At 38.1% G+C, this 25,277-nt stretch overlaps 2 protein-coding genes across 7 annotated transcripts; one reads left to right on the top strand and one right to left on the bottom strand.

Annotated features, from left to right (window-relative positions):
* The first annotated feature begins 1,638 nt into the window (after positions 1-1,638).
* On the top strand, positions 1,639-24,271 carry spice1 (spindle and centriole associated protein 1). Of its 6 annotated transcripts, none has more exons than XM_073864248.1 (18): positions 1,639-1,787; positions 15,818-15,929; positions 16,008-16,055; positions 16,139-16,285; positions 16,414-16,516; positions 16,596-16,714; positions 17,168-17,262; positions 17,367-17,461; positions 17,563-17,682; positions 18,387-18,652; positions 18,779-18,910; positions 18,997-19,105; positions 19,218-19,337; positions 20,819-21,162; positions 21,256-21,442; positions 23,374-23,452; positions 23,581-23,644; positions 23,754-24,271. In XM_073864248.1, the coding sequence occupies exons 1-18, from the start codon at positions 1,654-1,656 to the stop codon at positions 23,805-23,807; spliced, it is 2,328 nt and encodes a 775-aa protein (XP_073720349.1). In that variant the 5' UTR covers positions 1,639-1,653; the 3' UTR covers positions 23,808-24,271. The 6 variants fall into 6 exon arrangements, with proteins under 6 accessions (XP_073720349.1, XP_073720348.1, XP_073720353.1 ...); XM_073864247.1 differs by having other exon boundaries at positions 15,815-15,929; XM_073864252.1 differs by lacking the exon at positions 1,639-1,787 and adding an exon at positions 15,432-15,590.
* shisa2b (shisa family member 2b) lies at positions 4,914-15,196 on the bottom strand. Its single transcript, XM_055182412.2, has 2 exons — positions 13,726-15,196; positions 4,914-8,059 (listed from the first exon to the last, which is right to left on the bottom strand). The coding sequence occupies exons 1-2, from the start codon at positions 14,027-14,029 to the stop codon at positions 7,479-7,481; spliced, it is 885 nt and encodes a 294-aa protein (XP_055038387.1). The 5' UTR covers positions 14,030-15,196; the 3' UTR covers positions 4,914-7,478.
* Positions 24,272-25,277: the final 1,006 nt, after the last annotated feature.

The following is a 25,277-nucleotide window of genomic DNA, read 5'->3' as shown; positions in this document are numbered from 1 at the left end:
CGGGTTTCTTTGAAGTGTACTTCAGAGCTGAATCAGTGTTACAGGTTAGGAAATGAGCTGAGGTGGGGTGTTGTCTTAAGATTAAATACAGGAAAGAAAGTAGTGGACCAACACATTTGGAGCATGTGTAGGTCTTACCTTATTTAAACTTTCGCTCATTTGAACGCTGACCAAAGAACATAACATACATCAGTGTGTAAAGTGTCTCTGTACAGGTTTGGCTTTAGTTGTGAGGGCCAAATTTTTGTCCTCAAATTTAATGAAACACATAAAGCAACTTGTGAGAACATTTAAGGTGGTCCTTGCAAGAGAACAAAGGCTAATTTGTTATACTTTATACTATTTACTTTAAAATTACTGTGTGTGCGTGCGTGCATACATGCATGTGCACACTTAAAGGGATAGTTCACCCAAAAATGATTTTTTTTTAATAAATACAAATATTTAAAACTATAGCTATCTGTGAAATCCATTCTAAAGTCTCATAATCTAATTATGAGTTTAGGAGCATCAATGGTTGATTTTAATTCCAATTTTTCACATGATCTACTCAGTCAGTATTAAAGATATCAAGCTTATTTTTCACAGAATGTTCTTTACATTATGTAGGATGATTTTATGTAGAAAACTATAAATCACAAAGAAATTAGCGCTGTTTTCACAGACTGGGTCACATATATTAAAAATGATTGAGAATAATTACATATGAAGTCATTTAATTGTGAATGTTAATGTGGGGGTGTGTAACCCTATAACCTCAATTAGTCTCATGATTCCTCATTGCTAGGAAGTCCACACCCACATCTCTGTATCTGAGCCATCTCTGTCCAGCTCCACTGCGTCCAATATGGGGAATCCATTCCTGAGACGTACCGTTCCACCTCAGCAGGAACCACATGGATCCATTTCAACTCCATCCAAGAACTTCGACCCTGAACGTTTCAGTCTGCTTTCTCCAACTCTGGACTTTCCATAGAAATATGCCAAGAATATACTTTTAACAGTCAAACTGAACTAGGTGCAATTGTGATTTTGTTTGCGCATATATGTACGTATGTACGTATATAGTGGTAGGTTGATTTAGAGTCAATTGTAAGGGTGGAAAATTTGACTTGTGGTGTGACTGTGAAGTGTTAAGTGTCTGTGTGCGTGTCTGTGTGTATTTGGCTATACTTATGAGAGCCAAAAAAAGTTTTACATCCTCAAGTGAAACATGTTGAAAACTCATTTGTAGAGGACATTTGTCAAGTGTCAGATTTGATTTGATATTATAGGTCACTAGTAAAAAAGTTTCATAAATTTTCCAAGTTATGTTTTACTCCAAATCTAATATGTCAACACATTTCTGTATGTTATGGGATAATGATAAGGCAAAGTAATTGTCATAAAAAATGGCCACAAGCTGTCACTGGGGCAGTACCCTTTAAAAAGGTCCTAATACAATTTAGGTACAGACAAGGGCTGTTCTAGACCCTTTTTAGGGTCTTAAATTAATCTTAATATTTCTACCAAACTATCAGATATATTTTTCTGAAGTTTAATTTATTTATATAAACAAATTAATCGAAGATTATAAATAAAATAACGGAAAATGCAGGACATTTATAGAATTGCGAGTTTATGAGGCATTTGATTAGCTTTGCTGTTCTGCGCATGCGTCGTAACCGCCAGTGGAGTAAAGTAAAGAGTGGAGGAGAGAGCGAGCGCATGTGCTACAGGTCACGCAGAGGCAGCTGCAAACTTATAAATCATTGTTTCATAAAATATCCATCGTGGAAGCTCAGAAGGTATTTTTGCCAATGTTTCAATTTGTTTGCTAGCCTGTATAAGTGCAGTTATGTCTGCTTAATATATAAGAATATTTGCCGTCTTAAATGACCTAATTTATCCCCTGTTATAATTCAAAATTGCTTTGCAAACTAAAGCCGTGTCGTTTTTAGTTTACCGCCATGACACATTTTGCAATACAACATACAATGTCTATGCTTGCCTTTTTCTAGTTAACAGTAGCCTAAAACTAGCTGTGTATTCGAATGTGCATTTGAGAAATTTGTCATTTTGAGTTTTATCCACTAAATTTCTGTAAACACCGCCATCACACACATAGGCTACGCACGGACACACAACACAAACACAAACAAATACACCTGGCATGTAACATACCCACTGCACTCACACATTTTGTATATGAAACACACAAATGAGATTATAAACAACATTCAGTGACTTGTTTGCTTTTATAGATGGATAACGTTTTTTAAATGACATCCCAATGCTCTCTTCACAACATCATCACTGAGGGCAAAGCCCCCAATGAAATCCTAGAACCGCCCCTGGGTACAGATACATTTTAGGGCTCAATGCAAATAATTTTTTATACTGGCCCAGTCGGACAAGGTTTTCACTTGCCCTGCAAAAAAAAAAAAGATTTCAGTGTCACTTATTTAAAATAATAATTCAAAAGTCAAATATAATTGTATAGCCTGCCTACAGTGTACATTTTATTAATCATTTAAGACAATTGTTAATTTTAAATGTAAACTCAAATTCTGAAATTTCACAATAACACAACAACCAAAAAGGTAGGAGAAACCTCATGACATTATTGAGGGGTTAACATTCATGACACTTAAAATGTGTCTCAATGGTAACATTGCCTAAGAATACATAGAGACAAAGGACCGCAGGCAGAAAATATATATTAGTAACATACCATACTAAAAAACATTACTTGTGTGCATTTTAAGGCAAAACAAAGAGCACAGATGTATTGTTTTCAGTTTGGACAGCTCTTACATTTATTTTAGTCTAGGACTAATCTAATCCCGGCCCTGCCCCTTTAAGTGTAAATGCGTACTTTTTGAAAGGATACCGCCCCAGTGACAGTTAGGAACCATTTTATTATTATTTACAACAGTGTAATATTACTTTAAAGGTTTGTCTCCAAGTTATTTGTGTAACATTTTAAGTTTATACATGTAGATTGTTATCTTGAATGTAACTTCCAAACAGTAGGCCTAACTAAATTTTTTTGTATTTGCTAGAACAACAAACCAAAGTGCATCCAGGAGCTCTACACTAGACATCTTATTAAAAATTAGGAATAGGATTACATTTTATGACATTTAATTGTCATGTATGGAGATTGGACAAATCATTCTTGATTTATTATTTATTTATAAACTTAACTCTAGTCATTTATGATTTCCTGTGGCACACAGGTCATGTACAGGCTGTTGACATTTCATCACTAACAGGGCAACATGCCATTTAAAATTGGGACTGGAGCACTTCATCTGTCAACAACTTTAGAATCTGACAAGTTTTCATCATCTCAGTGATTAAATGTTTACAGCCGCTATGGCAGTCATTCATCATTCTGTAGTTTATCAGCAACTCGCATACAGAGACCTGCAAAGAAGACAAACTGCCTCTATTTTATAGCTTGAAATTATTTTCTTTTTAAACTACAAATATGTAGTTTCATCAGACGCATGCGCGTTGCCGTGGTTACGTTAAAGGAATACTCCACTTTCATAAAAAAGTTTTTTGAAGAAAACATTCCAGGATGTTTTTCAATTTAATAGATTTTATTGGACCTCAACAGCAGTGTAGTTTAAAATTGGGGTTTCAATGCAGCTTCAAAGGGCTCTAAACGATCCCTTTTCCTTTTAACGGTCTTATAGCAAAACAATTGTCATTGTAAAAATATGCACTTTTACACAACAACTTCTCGTCTTGCACTAGCCGCATGACATGCCTTACATATTGCGTAAGCACGTTGAAAGGCCACACATGACGTATGCGAAACTACCACCCAAGTGTTTACAAGTGTGGAGAAAGAGGACTGTTCCGATGTTGTTGTATAAGGAATGATACTAATTAATGTCTTTGTGTCCATTCATTGTTTAAAATGGTCCGCAAATGTGCGCCTCACATACATGACCCTTCGACGTCACCACGCAAAACATAAGGTTGCGCTGGTGCGTCACATGGTAGTGCAAGACAAAAAGTTGTGGCTTATTTTTTATTTTTATTGCCGAAAAAAAAGACCCTTATTATGCCTCGGTTGGGATCATTTAGAGCCCTTTGAAGCTATAAAGCTATTGAAACAGCAATTTAAACTGTATTTGAACATTTTGGGTCCAATTCAAGTCTAGTCAAGTCTATTAAATTGAGAAAAATCATGTTTTTCTCAAAAAACTTTATTTCTTCTCGACTAAACAAAGAAAGACATCAGCATTTTGGATGACATGGGGATGAGTAAATGATCAGGATTTTTTTAAGGAAGTGGAATATTACTTTAACTTCTAGTCTGTGCTTGTTTATCAGTCTGGTTAGCGACTAAACTGACCTCTGGGACAAATACATTGTGGAAAATAAAAAGGTTTCGGTTTCCAAATGACGAGGGAAAAGACAGTGAGTATGGATCACTGTGTAAAAAGATTCCCTTATATGGGCGTGTTCCCTGCCCCATTATAACTCAATGGGAGTATAGTAATATCAGAAAATGAATTTAGTCTAAATAAAGTGAAAACGCTGTAGCCTGAATAAAACACATTATTATTATTACTAAAAACCTTAAGATTACTAGCATGCATAGAAACATGTTTTATAAATGCACATTCATTTATTTGTAAAGTTACACAAATTGTTAATATGAAAACTGCACAAAATTTAGTGCCGTGCAAGTTTAGGCCCCAGGACTCAGTTTCATCTTAAATGCTAAGAGTGATGATAGTCAAAGCACTCAACCTGATCTGGAATCAGCCACCGTGTGTAACAGGATCACTCTGGTTTAATTTAGTCATAGTAGAGGTGCAAACAGGTCCTGCATGTCTTCATTTTAAACTGCCTCACATACTGCTGACAGCAGTACTCAGCATCTCTTACAAACAACCCAAAAACATTGAACAGTTTCTAAAAATATTTATTATAAACTTAATTATTTTTTTAAGTAAAAGAAAAATGGCATCCTGCTCTTGGGGTGAAAGGCACATTCAACCTGAATTACACATTCAGTTTTACTTACACACAAATGTGACATGCATGTACTGTAGCCTACAGTTGCCCACAGGCATACAGTTAAAACACACAAACATAATTCTGCTTTTAAAGCTGTTGTGTGTTACTTTTCAATGCTTTCATATTTTTGTCTATCCCACTTCATACGCACATATAAATAAGCCATCTGTATGTTGATTTCACCAAAAAGTGTAAACAGTGTGGCTCTATGGTGCTATCAAAACATCGCTCTGTTTGTTTGTGTATCCCAACCAGCCATACACAGCAACTTTGACTTAAGTTTAAAGGGGAGACCATCTGATTTATCACTAGTTTTGCTATTCTGCATGGCATGTTAACTTTACCCACCTCAGCATTAAAGGATTAGTCCATTTTAATTTAATTAGTCCAAGATAATTTACTCACCAACATGTCATCCAAAAGTTGATGTCCCTCCATGTTCAGTCGAGAAGAAACCATGTTCCCCGAGGAAAACATTCCAGGATTTTTCTCATTTTAGTGGACCCCAACACGTAACAGTTTTAATGCAGTTCAAAATTGCAGTTTCAACGTAGTTTCAAAGGGCTCTAAACGATCCCAAACGAGGCATAAGGGTCTTATCTAGCGAAACGATTGTCATTTTTGGCAAGAAAAAAATGCACTTCTAAACCACAACCTCTCATCCATCTCCGGTCCTGCGAAGCGCCAGCGCGACCTCACGTAATTGCGTAATGCCGTGGAAAAGTCACGTGTTACATATATGAAACGCACATTTGCGGACCATTTCAAACAATAAACTGACACAAATACATTAATTAGTATCATTCGAAAACGTCGGAACGGTCCTCTTTCTCCACACTTGTAAACACTGGGGCGTAGTTTTGATACATCATCCTCTTGACGTGATGACGTATTACGTGGGGTCGCGCTGGCGCGTCACAGGACCGGAGATAGGCGAGAAGTTGTGGTTTAAAAGTGCATATTTTTATTTTTCTTGTCAAAAATAACAATCGCATCGCTAGATAAGACCCCCATGCCCCGTTTGGGATCGTCCAGAGTCCTTTGAAACTGCAATTTTCAACTGCACCAAAACTGTTAAGTGTTGGGGTCCATTAAAGTCCATTAAAATAAGAAAAATCCTGAAATGTTTTCCTCAAAAAACACAACTGCCTCTCGACTGAACAAAGAAAGACATCAACACTTTGGATGACATGGTGGTGAGCAAATTATCTGGATTTTTTTTTAAGAAAATTGACTAATCCTTTAAGAAAAAGATGAAAGGTCTGATAAACTTCTGTTTAAAAAAGTCAGAAACTTTCCTTTCTCCCAACCCAGAGTTGCTCAACTCCAGTCCACACGAGCCCCCTTGCAGAATGTTTTTGTTGTCTCTCTAAATAAAAAAGGCCAAATTTAACTAATCAGCCCTATTCCATAAAAGGCTTGCTTGACTTCATGCGGCGCCACGCAGAACGATCAACATACTGACGCGACTGTGATGTCACACACCGTTGGGTCTGCAAGTCAGACAAACCTGTTTACCTGTTAATTAAAATACTCTTTAAATTTATATTATGCTAAAAATGGGAAAGGTGGCACACACGCACGCACACACACACACTTCTTTCACAAGTCAGAGACTTGAAGGAGAACAGTTGGCAAACAGTTTTTTAGTGCGTAATTTACTCTGCCGCTTTTAGAAAACCGCTGATCGCAGCTATACACAAAGCAACACAGTTTAATCCACTTTCACACGCAGTCCTATCCAAATATGTTTCAAAGCTCTTTTATATTTGTGTATTTTCTCTACAAGGCTTTGAAAATGAGTTTGGTTCCACAAAATGAATTCCCCGGTATGCGAGTGTGTATATGTGCATGTGTGTGTGTGTTTCTGCCTGTGTTCACTTCATTAGACGTCAAGCATCCATCGGGGAGCCAGAACTGCTTTTCCCATTAAAGCACCTGTGATTTCCATTACACACTGCGCGCACACACACAGACGTATTCACATGTACCGCATCGCACCTATACAGTCACGCACATGTATGGTTACACAACACAAATGCATATACACACATACACTTCATTTACAACAACACGAACATTTACAGGCTCACACATTCATAGTGCATTACCATTAGCACGTTTCAAGGCACATTACACGTTTTTGGCAGCACTGAATCCTTTATAAGTGTTGAATGTGTCCATTATGTCACAGAAACAGCTTTGTGTTGGACAAAGTAGCAGTTTGAGAGTCTCCTTTGTGTAGTAGTGTAACAATAAAGTGTACGAAGGCAGTGTTTTCTGAAGGCCTAGCAAACACATTTATCACCAACAAGCAGGCATGACCCGTCATTGCTCCTCCGAACTAATCCATTGTTTGTGTTCCTCCTGTGACTTCAATTTGAACTGATTGCTCACCACCACTATTATGGTATTTGTGCATCCCATAATACTCGCACCCTCCGCTAACTCACTCACATGGTTACTGGAGGGTACTTCTGATCGCCAGTTATGCTGGCGACGCTAGCCACGCTAGTGGGTGGGGGGTATGGAGACTGCAATTGCCGGTAGCCCACCTGAGACGGATCCAGGAAAGCAGGGGGAGGAGAAACAGGGTGGGCAAAACCAATGTACTGTGGATGCAAAAACTGTCCTTGGTGAGGAAGAATCTGAGTGGCTTGTTGGCAGTTTAGTACAGAGAAGTTGGTGGGCATGTTTACATAGACACTGGCATCTGGGGGCAAGCAGCAAGAGGCCTGGGCACGTAGCATGGGGGCGGGTGCAGGGCGAGGTGCGCTGGGAGGAGCTGAAGAACTGGAGGAGGTAGCAGTGCTTGACTGGCGGGAGGAGGAGCCTCGCGAAGTGCCCGTACTGGCCATCATGGGGATGGTCTCTAGGACACGGGCGCTGCTGGACCCACCTCCTGACCCGCCGCCAGATGACGGCTCGTGTTTGGGCCGGAGACATCGACAGCAGCACACCGCAACCACGGAGCCCACCAATACGAATGCCACAAAGACGGAGCCAACGATGAGAAAGGGGACATAAATGGGTACTGCAGAAGAGAAGAAGAAATATTATGACCAAAAAATAGGTTTCTACTTCAATTTGATGTTTTTTTGTTTTTTTAAGAATAGGTTGCTATGAAGTCATAGGAGCCCACATCCAAGTCTCTATATTTGTCTTTGTATCTCTAGATGAAGAAGGTGTAGCAATTAACATGCATGCATTTGACAGATGCTTACAGTGCATTTAAGATACACTCACCTAAAGGATTATTAGGAACACCACACTAATACTGTGTTTGACCCCCTTTCACCTCAGAACTGCCTTAATTCTACGTGGCATTGATTCAACAAGGTGCTGAAAGCATTCCTTAGAAATGTTGGCCCATATTGATAGGATAGCATCTTGCAGTTGATGGAGATTGTGGGATGCACATCCAGGGCATGAAGCTCCTGTTCCACCACATCCCAAAGTTGCTTTATTGGGTTGAGATCTGGTGACTGTGGGGGCCTTTTTTGTACCGTGAACTCATTGTCATGTTCAAGAAACCAATTTGAAATGATTTGAGATTTGTGACATGGTGCGTTATCCTGCTGGAAGTAGCCATCAGAGGATGGGTACATGGTGGTCATAAAGGGATGGACATGGTCAGAAACAATGCTCAGGTAGGCCGTGGCATTTAAACAATGCCCAATTGGCACTAAGGGGCCTAAAGTGTGCCAAGAAAACACACCATTACATTAATGAGAAATTGAACAGGTGTTCATAACAATCCTTTAGGTGAGTGTACATTTGATCACTTTGTGTGTGTGCTCCTTGGAAATAAAACCCTTGACCCTTGGCACAGCTAATGCAATGCTCTACCATTTGAGCTACAGGTAAATGAGCACTTTTGTGATGCCTCCCACAATGAGGACCCCTAAAAGTAATGCAAAGTTATACAGCCTTCGTAATGTAAAGTATTTAGGCCATCCAGCTGTATTCAGCGCCATTGATACTAGAAAGTGTTACGTTACATAGTGCAAATCCGACCTCCCTAATGACAAAAACACTGCTGCGTGGTATAACATGGAGGACTTTGGGAAGTTTTGTTTGTGTGTGACCCTTAAGCAATGTTTTCACCTGTCTTTAGAAAGCACATTTTGGATCGAATTCCAGTTTGCATCCAAAGCAATTGTGCCTCCAGTGCCATAAGAAAGACGAGGATGTGGGTAGTGTAACTTTCACACCTTAATAACAATAAGCAAGTTTGTCGCCTAAAGCATTGTCTCCCTGTTAAAGAATCGGATATGTGCGCAACCACAGTGCTGAGGCACAAGTTTATTTGATTTTAAATGCATGTGTCTTTAAATAACAAAAAAGAGCTCACATGTTTCTACTCTGCTCACAAATGGGTAACCTGCTGGCCCATGATGAGATTAAGAAAGAATGAAAGGCGAGATGTTGCACCAGCAGGCTGTCCTCAGGGGACCAGAGACCCTCATTAACACTTATTAACACAGTTTTGATCTGTACTAATCTGCTTCAACCAGCGGTGACCTTTTTGTCCTTGCTGCCTGCTTATGTCCATGCATTGCAGATAACTCAGTCAAGACGCCATATTAAAGGTGACCTTAGTAGGTGAATTACTCTTAGACATCCAATGAATGTTTCAGTAATTCCTTTGTCTGATCAGATTTCTCACCCTCTATAACTGAGCTGAATCAAATCATCCATAATAACCATATAATTTGGCTTTAATTTTATTATAGGAGCTAAACAGACTCCAGTTATTGAGCCAAAACAACAATTTTTATTATACATTATTAAATCAAGGATATGATTGCTGGGCATTGCTTGTGTTATAAATGACAGGGGAGTCATATTTACAGGAGCTCTTTTGTGCTTTAGTGGTTATTACTGTAACAGTGGAATTTTTCGGTAAATGAGCTGACTTTTGGCAAGCTTTGAGTCTGCCTGCATGTTTTGGGGATCAGTAGTTGTTTGGCAGTAAAGAAACGCCCTATTCACAGATAGGTGGATAGAAAACAATAGTCAATGTGTTATGCTACAGGTTTTTCCATAGAATTATTGTTCCTGTGTGATATGAATTTTCCTTTGTGATACAATTTTTTTTCAGATAGTTAAAAAAAGTAAATTATTAGCAGTAAGTTAAAAATTGTATAGTTAAAAAAAGTAACCTTTAAAGATCCTGTTTTTTCGAAGCTTTGATTGTGTTTACGGTGAACAATATAACGTGTTCATGTTTCGTGTGTAAAAACGCAGTATTTTCCACCCAATTTACAGTCATATATCCAGAAGGTAGAGGGCTGTAGTCCAAACCGGCTGTTCTTTGTAGTCCTTCAAAAACTAATTATGTTAAAGAAAATATATCGCTTGGCATTAAACTTTGAGCTTTATAATTATAACAACAAAAGTTTGAAAAATGGGATCACGAAAAACAGCCGCTTTAAGTGTATCGCAATTACCCAAAAATGAAAATTCTGTCATCATTTAATTATTTAAGTTGTTACAAACCTGTATACATTTCTTTGTTCTTCTAAACACAAAGGAGCAATATCTGTAACAAAACTGGTTTTGAGCACCATTGCCTTCCATAGTATTTTTCTATGAAAGTCAATGATGGTCATGTTGCCTGCTTGATCACAAATGACTTCCTTTGTGTTCAGCAAAACAAAGAAATTGATACAGGTTTGTAACAACTTGAAGGTGAGTAAATGATCACAGAATTGTCATTTATGGGTGAATTATCTCTTTAAATGGGACATTTCAAAATACTTTTTTAAGATGTAAAAAAATCTTTGGTGTCCCCAGAGTACATGTGTGAAGTTTTAGCTCAAATTACTATATAGATAACTTATTATTGATTTAAAATTGCCACTTTGTCGGTGTGAGCAAAAATGTGCCATTTTGGGTGTGTTCTTTTAAAGGCAAATGAGCTGATCTTTGCACTAAAGGGCAGTGTCGTGGTTGGATAGTGCAGATAGTGGTATTATCCCCTTCTGACATCACAGGGGGAGCCAAATTTCAATTACCTATTTTTTCACATGCTTGCAGAAAATGGTTTACCAAAACTAAGTTACTGGGTTGTTCTTTTTCACATTTTCTAGGTTGATAGAAGCACCGGAGATCCAACTATAGCACTTAAACGAGGAAAAAGTCAGATTTTCATGATATGTCCCCTTTAAACATTTAAGGGCGGTTTCCCAGACATGGCTTATCCTAGTCCCAGACTAAAATGCATGTTTAAGATGCCTTAATTTAAAAACACCTTGTCCTGTTTAATTTTAATATATATCGGTGACATTGTTTTGTCTTAAGATGCACACCTGTAGTGTTTTTTGTAAAGTATGTTTGTAAAAACTTCTTAAATGACCTAATATAAATAAGGCCTAGTCCTGGATTAATCTAAACCCTGTCCGGGAAACCGCCCCTTACCGTTCAGTGTATAATGAGACTAAACATATTTTAAAATACACACATCTTTCTTTCATTTCAGGGCTTAACACAAATAATTTTTATACTAGCCCTATCGGGCCAGTGGTTCCGGTTTTCACTAATTTTTACTGGACCCAATAAAAAAGTCAATGTGACATATTTAAAAATAATAATTAAAAAGTCAAATATAATTGTATACATATACAACAGACATGTTCCGACGAAGATAGGCTCCCAAATTTCTGCTTTACCTGTAAACTGACAGCAAACTGTGCAAAATATTGCATCGTTTCTTTCGTCGTGTTTTACCCAAGTAAATGTCTGCTTTCAAGATGTTATATATACATTGAGGAAAATATATTTTAGTGACTGAGGGTGAAGCACTGGCCCGTTTGGGCACGTGACAATACTTTTTACTGGCCCAAACATCTCTAACGTTTGCCCCGGGCCACCAGGCAGTCCTTTATGTTGAGCCCTGCATTTTGTCATCTTTGAAATGTTTGTATCATCATCATATGATCATCATTGTATTTAGATTAAATACAATATGTTTGTTATACTACACAGAGGATCCAATGAATGTAAACCGAAGTTCACTGCCAATGCAGAATGTGTTGCCCGTGCAGGCCCCTCTCTTGTCCTTAAAAGGTTTGGGGGCTCTTCAACATAAGTTCACACCTGTTGCATTATTGTCTAAGTGGAGCCAAAGTCTTCAACTGCCAGACAGGCTCGGTCAAACCCCATGCCCACATACCGTAGCCAACTGCAGTTTCCTCTTGCTTTTCAGCTATGCCTCATTAGAAGTGTTTAAAAAAGTTCCCTTTCTGTGTTGCTTTTTCTATTCGGTCATAAATAAGTTGTTACAATTGCAAAGTTCAAAGGCAAACCATTCTTTCTCTCACAACAATGTTGTGGCAGAATATTATGGACTTATATTAGGTTTAAAACATTCTGTAATAATGAAAAATACTGTCTGTATAGATCACCCCCATGCAAAATACTGTAGTTTAGTATTTACTGTAATACAATTCATATATGCTATAGTCTTTTGAAATATTGAAGTTTACTACAGTACTTGCTACAGTTTATTAGGTCATTACAGTTAATATTTACTACAATTTACTACAGTTAACTATAGTGAATATTAAAGTATACAACAACAACTACAATATAGTTCAGTTGATTATAGGAGTCTAAATCAATAGTGTTTGTAGAGCAAAGGTCATAGGTTTGAATCCCACTTAGGCAACAGATAAAACAATGTAACTTGAATGCAGTAAAAATGTCACTTAATTTGGATGAATGCGTCTGACAAATGCATTAAAATGTAAAAATGTATACAATCGAAGTACACTTTTTGCTATCACGATGAACTGGCGCAGAGTGGGTAGCTTTTTTATGAACAAGGCTGTCAGCATAGCGCACTGTAAATCCGGTTAAATCTGAACTTGATCCTCGTGGGGAACCGGACGATTGGATCCCGCGTGCAGACATAGAGTCTGCGCGCGTGCGTTGGTTACACAGCTAGGACAAACAGCGGCTATTTATAACCGTGCGCAGTACAATTTACCATTTGTGAGTGAGCGACCGGTGAGTTACCAATTTGGATGCCAATTTAACTGCAGCTGTCAAAACCTACCTAGCAATGTCATTTAACCCTTAAGATTACAGATAAATGAAATTACGTCAAAGCATTTGTTAAACCACCGTCGGACATGGGTAACTCTAAACCCTCGTCTCATTTAATGGGCTTTTACGTTGCCTGCACAACGCCTGAGGAACACAAAACTGTTTTAGGTGGGTTGATAATGGGTACTGTGCACAGACAAACCAATGCTCCAAAAGTTATTGAATTAAACCATTTAAACTTAACTGATGTAAATCCGATTACACAGTAATTTTATAACGTCCTAATTTGATTCAGACAGAGGAGTGCAGTGTCTTGGACAAGATTTAGGCTACCTAAACTATTTTTTCCAGAATTTATTTGTGCGCCAAAGAATGTCATCCCACATAAAAAACCTACTGTAGTAATTTACAATAGTAAGCTGTACTAAAATTACTAGATAGGCCCAGTGTTTTAAACCTTACAATCGTAAGTAGCCTTAAAGTTTAGCAAATCATAAAGTTAATACATATTAATATCTTATTTTAACGTAGTATAACAGTTACAATAATATAATGTGGTTGGTGTATACGTACACCTTTACAACTTCGAATGCCACTGTAATTGTATAATTTATGTTAAAACAATTCTAACTGATACTGTAGGCTTACCCGCGTCTGATTTTTTGTTATCCTTGTCCCCCGTGTTAGTGTCTTGTGTCTGCTTATCATTATCACATGTTCCCTGGTCCAGTCGTGCTTCTGTGCTGGAACAGCAGTACCGGAGTTCGCATTTCCCGCAGCAGATGATCGTTCCTGCGCTGTCGTAGCGCTCCGGACACTGGAAGCCATCTCGCCATTTACCCTGTGAGTCGTGGAAACCGTGACAATATTCCCCACTTGCTTTCACGTTAATGATAGTCAAAAGTGTGAATACCGCCGCGACGGCCACCGGGAATCCCGTGCATCCCCGCATCCTAACACAAGCCACAGACAACCTGTATTGCAAAAGTACTTCTCTGCGTTAGACCGTTAAGTGATTGACTGAGAAATGTAGATAATATGAAGAGAAGATGTGGCAAAAAGAAACCAAACTTGGGAAGACGTCGGAAATGTCATTGGAAAGAAAAATTCCAATGTTAATTCAATAGATCCAGCAGAGTTGCTTCAGACAAGTATCCACTGTTTCCCACCGGTCGTCACAAAAGTTTCAGTAGCTGTGTCTCAGATTGAATATAATGCAGACATGTATTACAACTCATAAAGGCCACGTGAGATGCGCTTTGCTGCAAACAAATCATAAATTCACAATATCCCATATTCCCGTGAGAAACTTCCAGGATCTTAGACTAACTTTGCATCAATCCCACTCGGAACGGATTTCCTTTGCGGAAGAAAGGTTGTCCATGTCGCCAGAAAGTATACACTTCTCAAATATCTTCCCCAGAGATATGAAAAAACCAACACTGACTTTACTTGTTATCCACACGTTCAGTCACTAAACGTGTGTTCTTACGAAGTCTTTGTGTTCCTTAATCAATGAAAAAAGTTTTTCCCACATTAATCCATATGCGATTTACGACTTACTTTTAAAGGCGTTTCTGGTAGACCTGTTAATATATGAAAAAAACTGCAACAACTGTTCCAAAATGTGCAGAGATACGCTGTCAATATGCTAGACAGGATCCATAATGGGGATTTGGCATTGATAGACTGAGAGTGATCCACTGACAACTCTCCTTCATCCAAAGGGCAGCAGCCCACCCGTCCAGTAGCGCATGCGCAGTACCGCATCTCTGCCAGTTGCACGGTACAAACAAGTGTCATTGTATGTTTTCGGAGGTCTCTTAACGTTTCGGGTGTTTAGTGCTGCCCCAGAGGATCTCTGAACACAAAAGGCACGAAACACAGTATTGTAATGCGTTTAGCTCGCCGGTGGCTCACATCCATAAAGCCCTCAATTACGCCTAAAAGATCGCTTGTGTGAATAAAATGGGAAGCTATAACTTACCTAGGAAGCTCAGCAAGTACCTAAAAGTCAAATAAAGCTAGTTTAATCATTATATAAACCACGCAGATTTATATATTCCTAAATATAATTAGCCACATAAAGACCCTTTTCTTTAAGATAAACCTATCCAAGTTCACTATGCCGCTATGTAGCGCAGTATGGTTTGTCACTGAATGTGTCGACAGCGCACTCTGGTGGTCAAAATGGCGACATACGTTTATTTCGAACGTTTATACGTTTATCTGAATCTGTAACGATATTAAGCAATATTAAAAACTTTACAATTTGTTGTACGAAAGCAAAAAAGGTTTTGTGGTCGTAGTAACTATTCAAATATTATTTTTTTATTTTATTTTTCCACCAAAACGCGGATGACTTTTATTTTGAAATATGGCCCAGCGGCGCTTTTAAATGTTCCTTTATCAACGCTTCCTTGTTTCTGTTTCTGTTACTAGTACTACAGCGTCAACAAAAGCAAACGAATGCAGCAGTAGTCAGTTGTTTTTTTAAACAAGTCTCATATAAAGTAAGTTATATGCTTGTATTAATAATATTAAACTTGTTCTGACCATTGCGGATTGAACGATTAGCAAGAATGCTGCTAGCACGAATCTGATATCGTCGCTTTAATGCCAACAAATAAATGTTTGTCACAAGTTCTCAGGTTCTGTGTGTTTCTAATGTTTTAGTGAAGTTTTATAATGATTTCAGTAGTCAACGATAACTAAAAATGATGTATGTTTTGTCCAGCAGTGTATTATTTGTCTGCGAGATGTCTTTAGTGCGGATGAACCGTCATTTGTATGGTCCGGGTAGAAGACCTGTGCGAACTAAGAAGGTGTCTGCACCCAAAAAAGAATGGGTGGTAAGAAACCGACTTAAACATAATCTACCTTTCTTTTTTTTAGCAAAACTACATTTTCCTGTCTATGTTTTCTTTTAGAGCACTGTCAATGATCTTTCAGTGCATAAAGCCACACCAGAGGAACTGGTAAGTAGTTTGATTAAAACAAGTTTGTGAATATCTAAGTGTTCTTATGCATTTATTAATAAATAGTTTCTCGTCCTACTCAGGCCAGACGTCGTGAGATGCACAGGTCTCAGAACAGGGTAGTGGCGCAGTGGGAATTAAGAGAAAAGGCATCATCACGCAGAAGAAGGAAGAATCAACCCCCCAGCCCAGCAGGACTTGATAAAGCCAGACATAACATCATCAGAGAGGTTTGTTTATTTAAACCAGTCTGATTTGTTTATACCAACCTGTTTTTAGCTTGGTTAAAAGATGATCACATAAAAGCACACTCACTGAGAATAAATCCATGTATTTATATTATATTTATTTATATAAGGTATTTTCTGATCAATGCCAGTTGCGGGATGTTATTGAACGGTCAGACAGAGCTTTGGCTGTAGTGAAAGACCTGTTTGGGGATGCCCCCCATCGGCGTACAGGTAGTCCATGCTTGTGCAACAGAGATGTTTTTGTTGTTATAGTAGTATGTATATGCAAACTCAGATTGTTGTGTTATAGGGTTTCCCACCATTACCATAGCACCTGACTGTGACTCTGACTCTGAGCTTCCTGTTCATCAAAGACCTGATCCTCCAACACAACTGTCACTGCTCAGCCAGTCTATGATGGATCAACAGGTGCTGCCTTGCTTTTTATGTGCATTAAAATATGTATATGCATGTGCTTGCTGTAAAGGATAAGTTTTCCCAAAATTATACTTATTATGTCATTGGCAAAAAGCCTCTATTAAATGAGTGATACATAAAATCTTCCTACATAATGTAGAGAACATTTAGTGAAAATGTAACCTTGATATCTTTAATATTGACTGAGTAAGGTCATGTCAAAGATTGAAATCAATGAGGGAAATCAAACTTTGCACCTAATCTCATTATTAGATTGAGATCTTAGCTTGGATTTCACAGGCAGGGTCACATATTTTTATGTTATATTTCTTTAAGTTGGCTGAAAGCAGACAAGCACTACCCAAATCATATTAAAAAAGACATTTTATACAATACCACTCTCTATGGACCAATGACATGGATGTGTAAGGGAAAGACATGGCTCAATATGCTTTGCTTTTCTAGGCTTTAAATGAATTGGAGGAATATGAAGAGGAATATGATGATGAAGATGTCCAGGATACCTCAGTACACCGCAGTTATGCAGCTGAAATGCGCAGGTATGAAGTAATGCCCATTTTTCTCTGGCAAACCTGTGTCAATTAAATTTGCTGTGACTCGTGTCATCAACTAGCCGTTCAAGTTTATGTAAATGTTTTTTCAGGAAGAGAAATAAATGTAGGTTTAAGTCTTTCCCACGTGGCTCAGAACATCTGGAGCCAAAGCTACCAAAGACAAGACATCCAGAAGACCAGGCTGGTAGGATGCTCACACTATTTACACCAGATTACATGTGATGTCATAATCTGTATCTGGTTGTGGTTTTGATTTTTTTTAACATCTGTATATCTTTTGGGCAGCCCTTAATGCAACAATGGCTGTAAAACGGATAAAATCCAGGCAGAATCAGCCTAATTTAAACCAGTCTACATTTTCGGTCAACCAGGTTTTAAACCCTGAGTCGGTTCCCTCAAAATCAGGTGAGGCTTTGCTGACAGAATCAACAAAATGCTAGTACACTTTTGGTAGCTGGTTATGAGTTTTATATGAATACAGGATACTTAGTCCTAAAGTCAGGGTTCCCACGAGTCATAGAATATCTGGAATATCATGGAATTTTAAAAGGTCTTTTCCAGACATTGAAAGTCTGGGATTTTATATATTTTTTCTCTAAGTCATGGAATATCAGGGATTTTTGTTTGTTTTTTAAATTTTAGGTTACATTTATCGAAATGTAATCTGCTTGTTAACTTGTGACATTCTGGGTCCAAGTCTCCGCTGATTTCAAGTGAGACTACAATTTGAACAACTGTTTATTTGCACTGTTTATTCATTTCATGCATTTAAGCTTAATTTTATAAACTTACGGTGTACACTACATTTTCCATGCTCACGGCATCCCAGACATAGGTCATGGAAATTCTGATTTTTTTTAGTCAGGATATTTGACCTAGAATGGGAACCCTGTTAAGTAATATGAACAGTACTACATATTGTGAAGGGAAGTGATGTGAAGGCTGAGTATGGTCCTCTATATTTAAACCATTAAAAGGAATTGTATAAACACAATAGGAGCAGATAAGATAAATGCATTGTAGTAAATAACTTGAATGTAAACATACAATCTTATTATAGACATTGTTAGCTATCATTACGTAAATTATAGTAACCATCTTGTTTTCAGGTCCTAAGGTTAGATCGACCAGTAGAGGGCACACTGGAAATCCCACTAGTCTGAATGGCACAAGATTGAGTTCTTTGGCAGGGAACCAGTCTAGTCTGGAGCTTCTGCAGAGTATGCTAGAGCAAGTAGAGACTGAACTGGACTCTCTAGAACCTCAGAACCCCCAAAACTCTGAAGCTGAACCTCAGCAGGGGAAACAGGGCCTGACCGGCTTCTCTGTGGCTTTAGTATCTACACTTGGGCGCCTGGCAAGTCATATCAGAAAAGTGAGTTAGTTGGGTTATTCTTTTAAAATAATTTGGGTGATTTAATGTAAAAGTAATTCACTCTTGTAGTCTTTATAGTCTGTCAAATGAGGTCAGTATTATTATGAACTGTGACATAAACCACAGAAAGAGGAGGAGTTTCAGAAGGAGGCAGAGGAGAGAAGAAAGCTAGAGGAGGTCGTGAAGGAACAGAGGGCTTTGATTGATGCTCTCACTGTGGAGTCACTCACTATCAGAGAGGAGACCGCTGCCCTACAGGTAAGCCAGGACTTCATTCAGTCTCAGGAAATATTATGGTTAATGGATAATTACTGATAATGTTTATATACGCCACCTCCATATAGGCAAGGCTTCAGCAGCAGGTGTCTAAACTAGAGCAGCGTCTGGATGCTGTAGTCCTGGTTCTGGGAGAACCAGATTCTGCAACTAAGATCTTGGACAACACAGCTCAAAGTAAGGACTGCTAACTGTGTTAAAGAGTCTCCACCGGTTTGATATGATTTCATGTTTTATATGCTTAAAAATCTTAGGAAGATAATAAAGATGGGTATGTTGTGTTCTTTAGAAGGCAGGTATCAAGAGTCTGGATGTATTGAAAAAGATCAACATGCAAAGCAACAGGATATCATCACTACAGCCGTTTTACTCTCTCCTCCTCGGCAAAGAGATGGTCTGCCCCCTGCAGGTCAGTCTAAAGTGAGATTTCATCCAAATATCAAAATGACCCCATGATTTTCTCACTGTCAAGCAATCCGAGATACACACATCCGAGTTATTTTATAATTGTAGAAAACGCGGATCAGGGAACAACTTCTGACCTTATACCCCCCCAAAAAGTGCATTCATCCTTCACAGAGGTAATCCACACGGCTCCAATTGGTTAATAAAGGTATTTTGCGGGTATGTGATTTTGTTTAAAAAATGCATATTTCAAACTTTTATAAACTTTAACACTTGTGGGTTGTTCAAATTCACTACTCTTTCGGGTTGTTCATGAACAAAAACCGCCACTAAATTAAACGGCTGTAAAAATGTATCAGATTTTTTTTCTAATTTTTTAATTTTACCTCTTAGCAAAAGGATAAAACGCCAACAATCAAGAATGCATGATTAAATGGTGTCATGGCTTTGCAATCAAAAAATGTAATTATAATGGAAGTCAATGGGACAAAAAAGCCACAAACAACTAATTAGGGAGAAAAAAAATAAAAATTGATGCTGCACAAAAACTAAAAATGCATCAAAGCCAATGTTTTACCAATCTTTGGCATGCCTAGACTGTGAAAAAGGTAAAAAAAATTCAGTCCACAATAATTTTTCATCATATCAGTGACACCACTTATGAACTTGGCAATTAAAGAGTTAAAATCATGGAAATTTTGTAAGCATTTGGTAGTTTTGATCAGTACTGAGGGTGATTAACGATCTATGAAAAAAATATAAATCTGATCAATTTTTACAGCCGTTTAATTAAGTGGCTTTTTTTGTACACAAACAACCCGAGGGTAGTAAATTTGCCCACGGTATATTGTTTTGGGGGGAAAAATTCAAAATATGTGTCAATATAAGATTTGTCACCAAAAATCATTCCATTTGCTGAAACACACAGAAAGTTGTGGACAAACATAAAAAAAAATGGCCTCAACAACCCATAAGGGTTGACAACTAGCTTCCGGAACAGACGCCATCTTGGACTCGGGTAATATACAAGAGAGTTTTAGCGTAGTGAGGAGGCACTTTTTTGGGGTTTAAAGTCAGAAGTTGTTCCCTGGTTCCTGTTTTCTAGCATTATAAGCTTGGAAAAACAAAGAAATTTACTAAATAACTCCAAATATGTCCATCATATTTTAGATGAACACATGTATCTCTGATTGCTAAGGGTGAGTAAACCATGGGGTAATTTTGATATTTGGCTGGAGTATCCCTTTATATATCTAAAACGTGTACCAATATGATAGGAAAGTTTAACAGATTCTGTGTAGTTTTTTATCAGCCCTCAAACATGAAGTAATTTTTTTACTATGTTTTTTGTTTTTTATGATCTCTGTTTGAAGTGTGTGTATTTGTGTCCTCACAAATACAAATTTTGCCAAATAAATTGCTGAATCCGAATGACTCAGGATGAACAAGAGCATGATTCACCGATATCTTGCTTACTTCCCCCAGTGTTTCATCCACGTTCGCTCATATCCCCACTGACTTACAGTGGCGTCTGCAATGCAGCAGGAAGTCAGAGTTCACTTGAGGACTTGGACATCCCCTGCTCTCCTTCCTCCTTTGCCAGCTTGCCACGCCCCACTTCCCTGCTGGACTATCTTTCCCAAGATGCCATGAAAGGAGATGTGGTAGATTTGACACGTCATAATGCAGATATTCGGGCCCAGCTGGATCAAAGCCGCCCATCTCCAACAGGAGCATCAGTATCGAGAGTCCAGAGTGCGCATCTGATCACAACCAGTTCTGTAGTTAGACAAGAACCACCCTGTACAGAACAACCACTTAGACAGCAGGTAAAATGTGAGGGGGGGGGTGCAATCTATAAAGCTTGAACTGAACCCACTTGTATGTGGCAGTTTTGTAACTTATGCATGCATTTTGTTCAGCCTGTTTGTGTACAGAGATCTTCAACGACAGAGATTGAACAGAAACTGCAGGAGTTGAACCGACAAAGCGCAGAAGCTCGAGCTAAACTACTAGAGCTCATTGAGCAACAAAAACAGAGCTCGTCCCTCAGAGTTTCCCCTGCAATTTCTCCAGTGCCACCTCATTCCATCAGCACTCACACAGCTGCTTATATCTTCTGTAGTATTAAGATCTGTTTGGGTAATATGATCATATATGGTCAGGTGAGACAAATGCTGGCATTTCCTATGACTAGTCAAAAAACCCTTAAATAATTGACTACATCAGTGGTAAAGTATGTATGTAGATCTCTTGATAGAAATGCAATAATATACATAACAATATTATCAGTGGTGATAAAGGCCTTACAAAATGAACTTTGTTTTTATTACCTTGGAGCAGGGCTGGGCATTCCTGGTCCTGGAGGGCCACTGTCCTGCAAAGTTTAGCTCCAACCCTAATCAAACACACCTGAAAATCCCAATCAAAGGCTTCAGTATGACTTGGAAATGACATTTTGGTGTGTTTAATCAGGCTTGGAGCTAAACTATGCAGGGCAGTGGCCCTCCATGACCAGGAATGCCCACCCCTGCCTTAGAGTAAACTTTTTTTTATCTACCGTAGCTTCACTTTGTGTTTAGAAAGGGAGAAGTGAGCTGTGGAGTAGAGATCCTCTAGGGCCCGACGTGCATAACTTTTTTTTTTAAGAACGACCCGAGACAAACCCAAGAAAATTAGACCCGAGTCCGACCCGAATGCAAATGCCACGGACGTGTGTACAGTTAGAGGTCTTCTCGGGTCCAAAGAAATGTACCCGACCCGAATCACTTTATACCTGAACCCGACATGCATAAATAATTTTTTTAAAAAGAAAGACCCGAGACAAACCCGAGAAACTTAGACCCGAGTCCGACCCGAACTAGTGGCATTTTTTAACCCGACTGGACCCAAATGTAAACGGAACAGACATGTGTGCAGTCTGCAGCCCCGCACACAGCAGTCAGACAGAAAGAAACCCGGCTGGTCTCGCAACCAATTTGGCGAGCTGCTCCATTTGTTTTACTTTGTTATCTGATGACGACACCAAGGTAACCGTTAAAATGTACATTTAAAATTGTCTCGGACCTCAGGTTTTCGGATCTAAGTGGACCCGTGAAGACCCCTAGTGTGCAGTCCCGCATGCGGCTCATGTGCCACTCCGACAGAAACCCCGGTAGCCTCGCAACCAATATGACCCGCTGCTCCATTTATTTTCATTTGTTTTCTGACGACAACACCAAGGTAACTGCTAAAATGTGCATTTAAAATTGATTGACAGGTCTCACTCAACGAAAATTAACCTACCGCCAGGCACCTCATGTCACAAGCGCTCTTGGCAAACAGAGGAGGGGTTGTAAAAGGACTCGATGCACAAACGCGAGAGAGTTCCCGTCTTCTCGGGTCTGTTTGACAAAAACACATTCATTTTAAATTTCACGAGCGCGATAATATTACACCCGACCCGTGTTCGAGGCACACGTAAAACTTTTAGACTCGGACCTCAGGTTTTCGAATCTAAGTGGACTCGTGAAGACCTCTACAGTGTGGACTGAGCCATTGGTTGCAATTCAGTTTCACCGCTAGATGGCGCTAAATATCTTTACAGTGTACCTTTAAGTGCATAAAAAGTAAAACTCTTGCGTTAGGACAGAGTATGTTTACGCTACAAATCAAACTCCTTTTTTTGTGGTCGGATCACAAAATGTTTTAAACCAAGTTTACACCTGAGTAAAAAGATGAGTGCTGACCACTTGAAAAGTATCTTAAAAGCAGATATATAAATAGAGTTTGTTTCAGCTCACCTTCTTGTATCTGGTATGGGACTAAATAATATTTTTGACCCTGCCTGTGAAAACCCAGCTAAAATCATACTGTTCTCTATAAAACCATCCTACATAATGGAAAGAATATTTTGTAAAAATATAACCTTGATGTCTTTAATATTGATTAAGGTCATGTCAAAGACTGAAATCAATGTGAAATGCAACTTTGATGCGATTTTTGAGAGACTTGAGCCTGGATTTCATAGGATAACATGACTGTTAAATGTTTTTTAGCTGTTAAAGGGTTAACTCCAGAACCGTTTCTGACACGTCCTGAGAGGAACCATTCTCCACAGTCCACTGAAAGCAGCAGAATGTGAGTTATTGTAATAGACAATTCGGTTCTGCTCTGCCACCATAATACTAAAGCATCCATAAGGTGTTTTTATAATTCTCCGAAATCTTTTAAAATCAACCTAACACAAATGTTTTTCTTTTTCCCAGGTCAGCTGAAAGAGTTTCACCGCAAAGTTTAGACAGCGTGGAAATCCAGAGCATTCAGAATCAGGTCCGTAATTCCACATTCATCGTCTTATTGTTACACACAAACCTTTATTTGTCTACACTAAATACATTAATAGGAAACGATGACAGAATTTCTCTTTCATTTCTGACAGATGGGCAAGGTGAAAAGAGAAGGCTGGTTTGCGTTGTCTGCTCATGTCAAATAACTTGAGTTCAGCAAAAGGACAAGTTACAGAAAATGTTACATTAACAATCACTTTAGCATCCCCATTTAAATGTTTTAGGTCTCCTTCACAGCATATGGCTCATGTTTTAATATCAGGATTATGAGGGTCCCTAGTGTGTGTTTATGTAAATCTCATTTTGTTCACAAAAGCAACAAACTATAAGAATGAACAATCAGGAGTGTGTTGTGATGGTCATATATTTAATATTAGTAATAAAAATAGTAATGAAAATCTTGTTTGGAGAAATAACATTCACTCAAAAAGAGTTGTTTTCCAGACGTTCTACATGAAGTATAAGGTTTATATGAAGTATAAGGTTTATATGACTCAAAATATCATTGTGCATGTAAACACACTGACTGACTTAAACACACTGTAATGTATTGTTTCTTTGTTTTAGGGAGTACACAATGCCGCAATAAATTTTAGATAATTAAATGCTTTATTGTGTTGGCGTAATTTTTTTGATCAACAGCCCAAAATGTGACACATTGGTGCTTAAAATATCAGAATTGTGGTGAACATTTGATTTTCAGTTCATAATACCGCTGCAAAAATAAGTATTAAAAAAAATGCAATACTATTTCATATTGTTGATGGTAGTTTAAGGTGTCTTTATGTTGAAATTTATGGTATTAAAAAGTTTTGTACTTGCCAAATCTCTTTACATCTGACATACTTTTATTTTACAATTTTATCACTAAATAATCTTTCTGTGTAATCAATACATTTTTAGTACAAAAATGCCATCTAACCTCTCAACAAATATAAAATCTATGACTGCATGTGGGTCAGTGACAAAAATGGTTTGGCAAGATGAGAAATTCTAAAATCTTTTTAAAGCATGCATCAGGTTTATTTCAATGCACAATGTATTTGTTAATTTTATGCAATAAAAAAATTACATTTGCACCATTTTATGAAAGTTAAGACTGAATGGACCTGAAAATGTCAAATGGTGTAACCGCAAATTGCACCAAAGAATGAGAAATATTAAATATTTTATCCACCTTGATGGCATGTAAGCGCAATCATAAAAAAAAAAAAAAATTGGGGGGGATAATTGCAAAAATGTCAATGTGGTGCAACCGGTCTGTGTCAACCGGTGTAACTAGTATTTCTTTTTTTCAAATGAAAATATAAATATATTCATGAAAAATGTGAAGTAAAAACGCATCAAAGCTTACATTTAGAAACAACCAACAAAATATAATTTTATTAGTTATTTCTAAATGTAAACCTCAATGCGTTTTCACTTCACATTTTTTAATTGCAAAATGTCAATGTGGTGTAACCGGTCTGTGTCAACCGGTGTAACCAGTATTTTTTTAAATGAAAATACAAATATATTCACAAAAAATGTGAAAAAAACGCATTAAACTTTACATTTATGTCTTTTTGTAATATTTGCCCGGACATATGCTGAAAACAGCTCTGTTTTCTAAATAA

This window comes from Misgurnus anguillicaudatus, chromosome 25 (genome assembly GCF_027580225.2).
Source record: "Misgurnus anguillicaudatus chromosome 25, ASM2758022v2, whole genome shotgun sequence".
In the NCBI taxonomy this organism is placed as follows: domain Eukaryota; kingdom Metazoa; phylum Chordata; class Actinopteri; order Cypriniformes; family Cobitidae; genus Misgurnus; species Misgurnus anguillicaudatus.
This window is presented reverse-complemented; position numbering and strand designations above follow the sequence as displayed.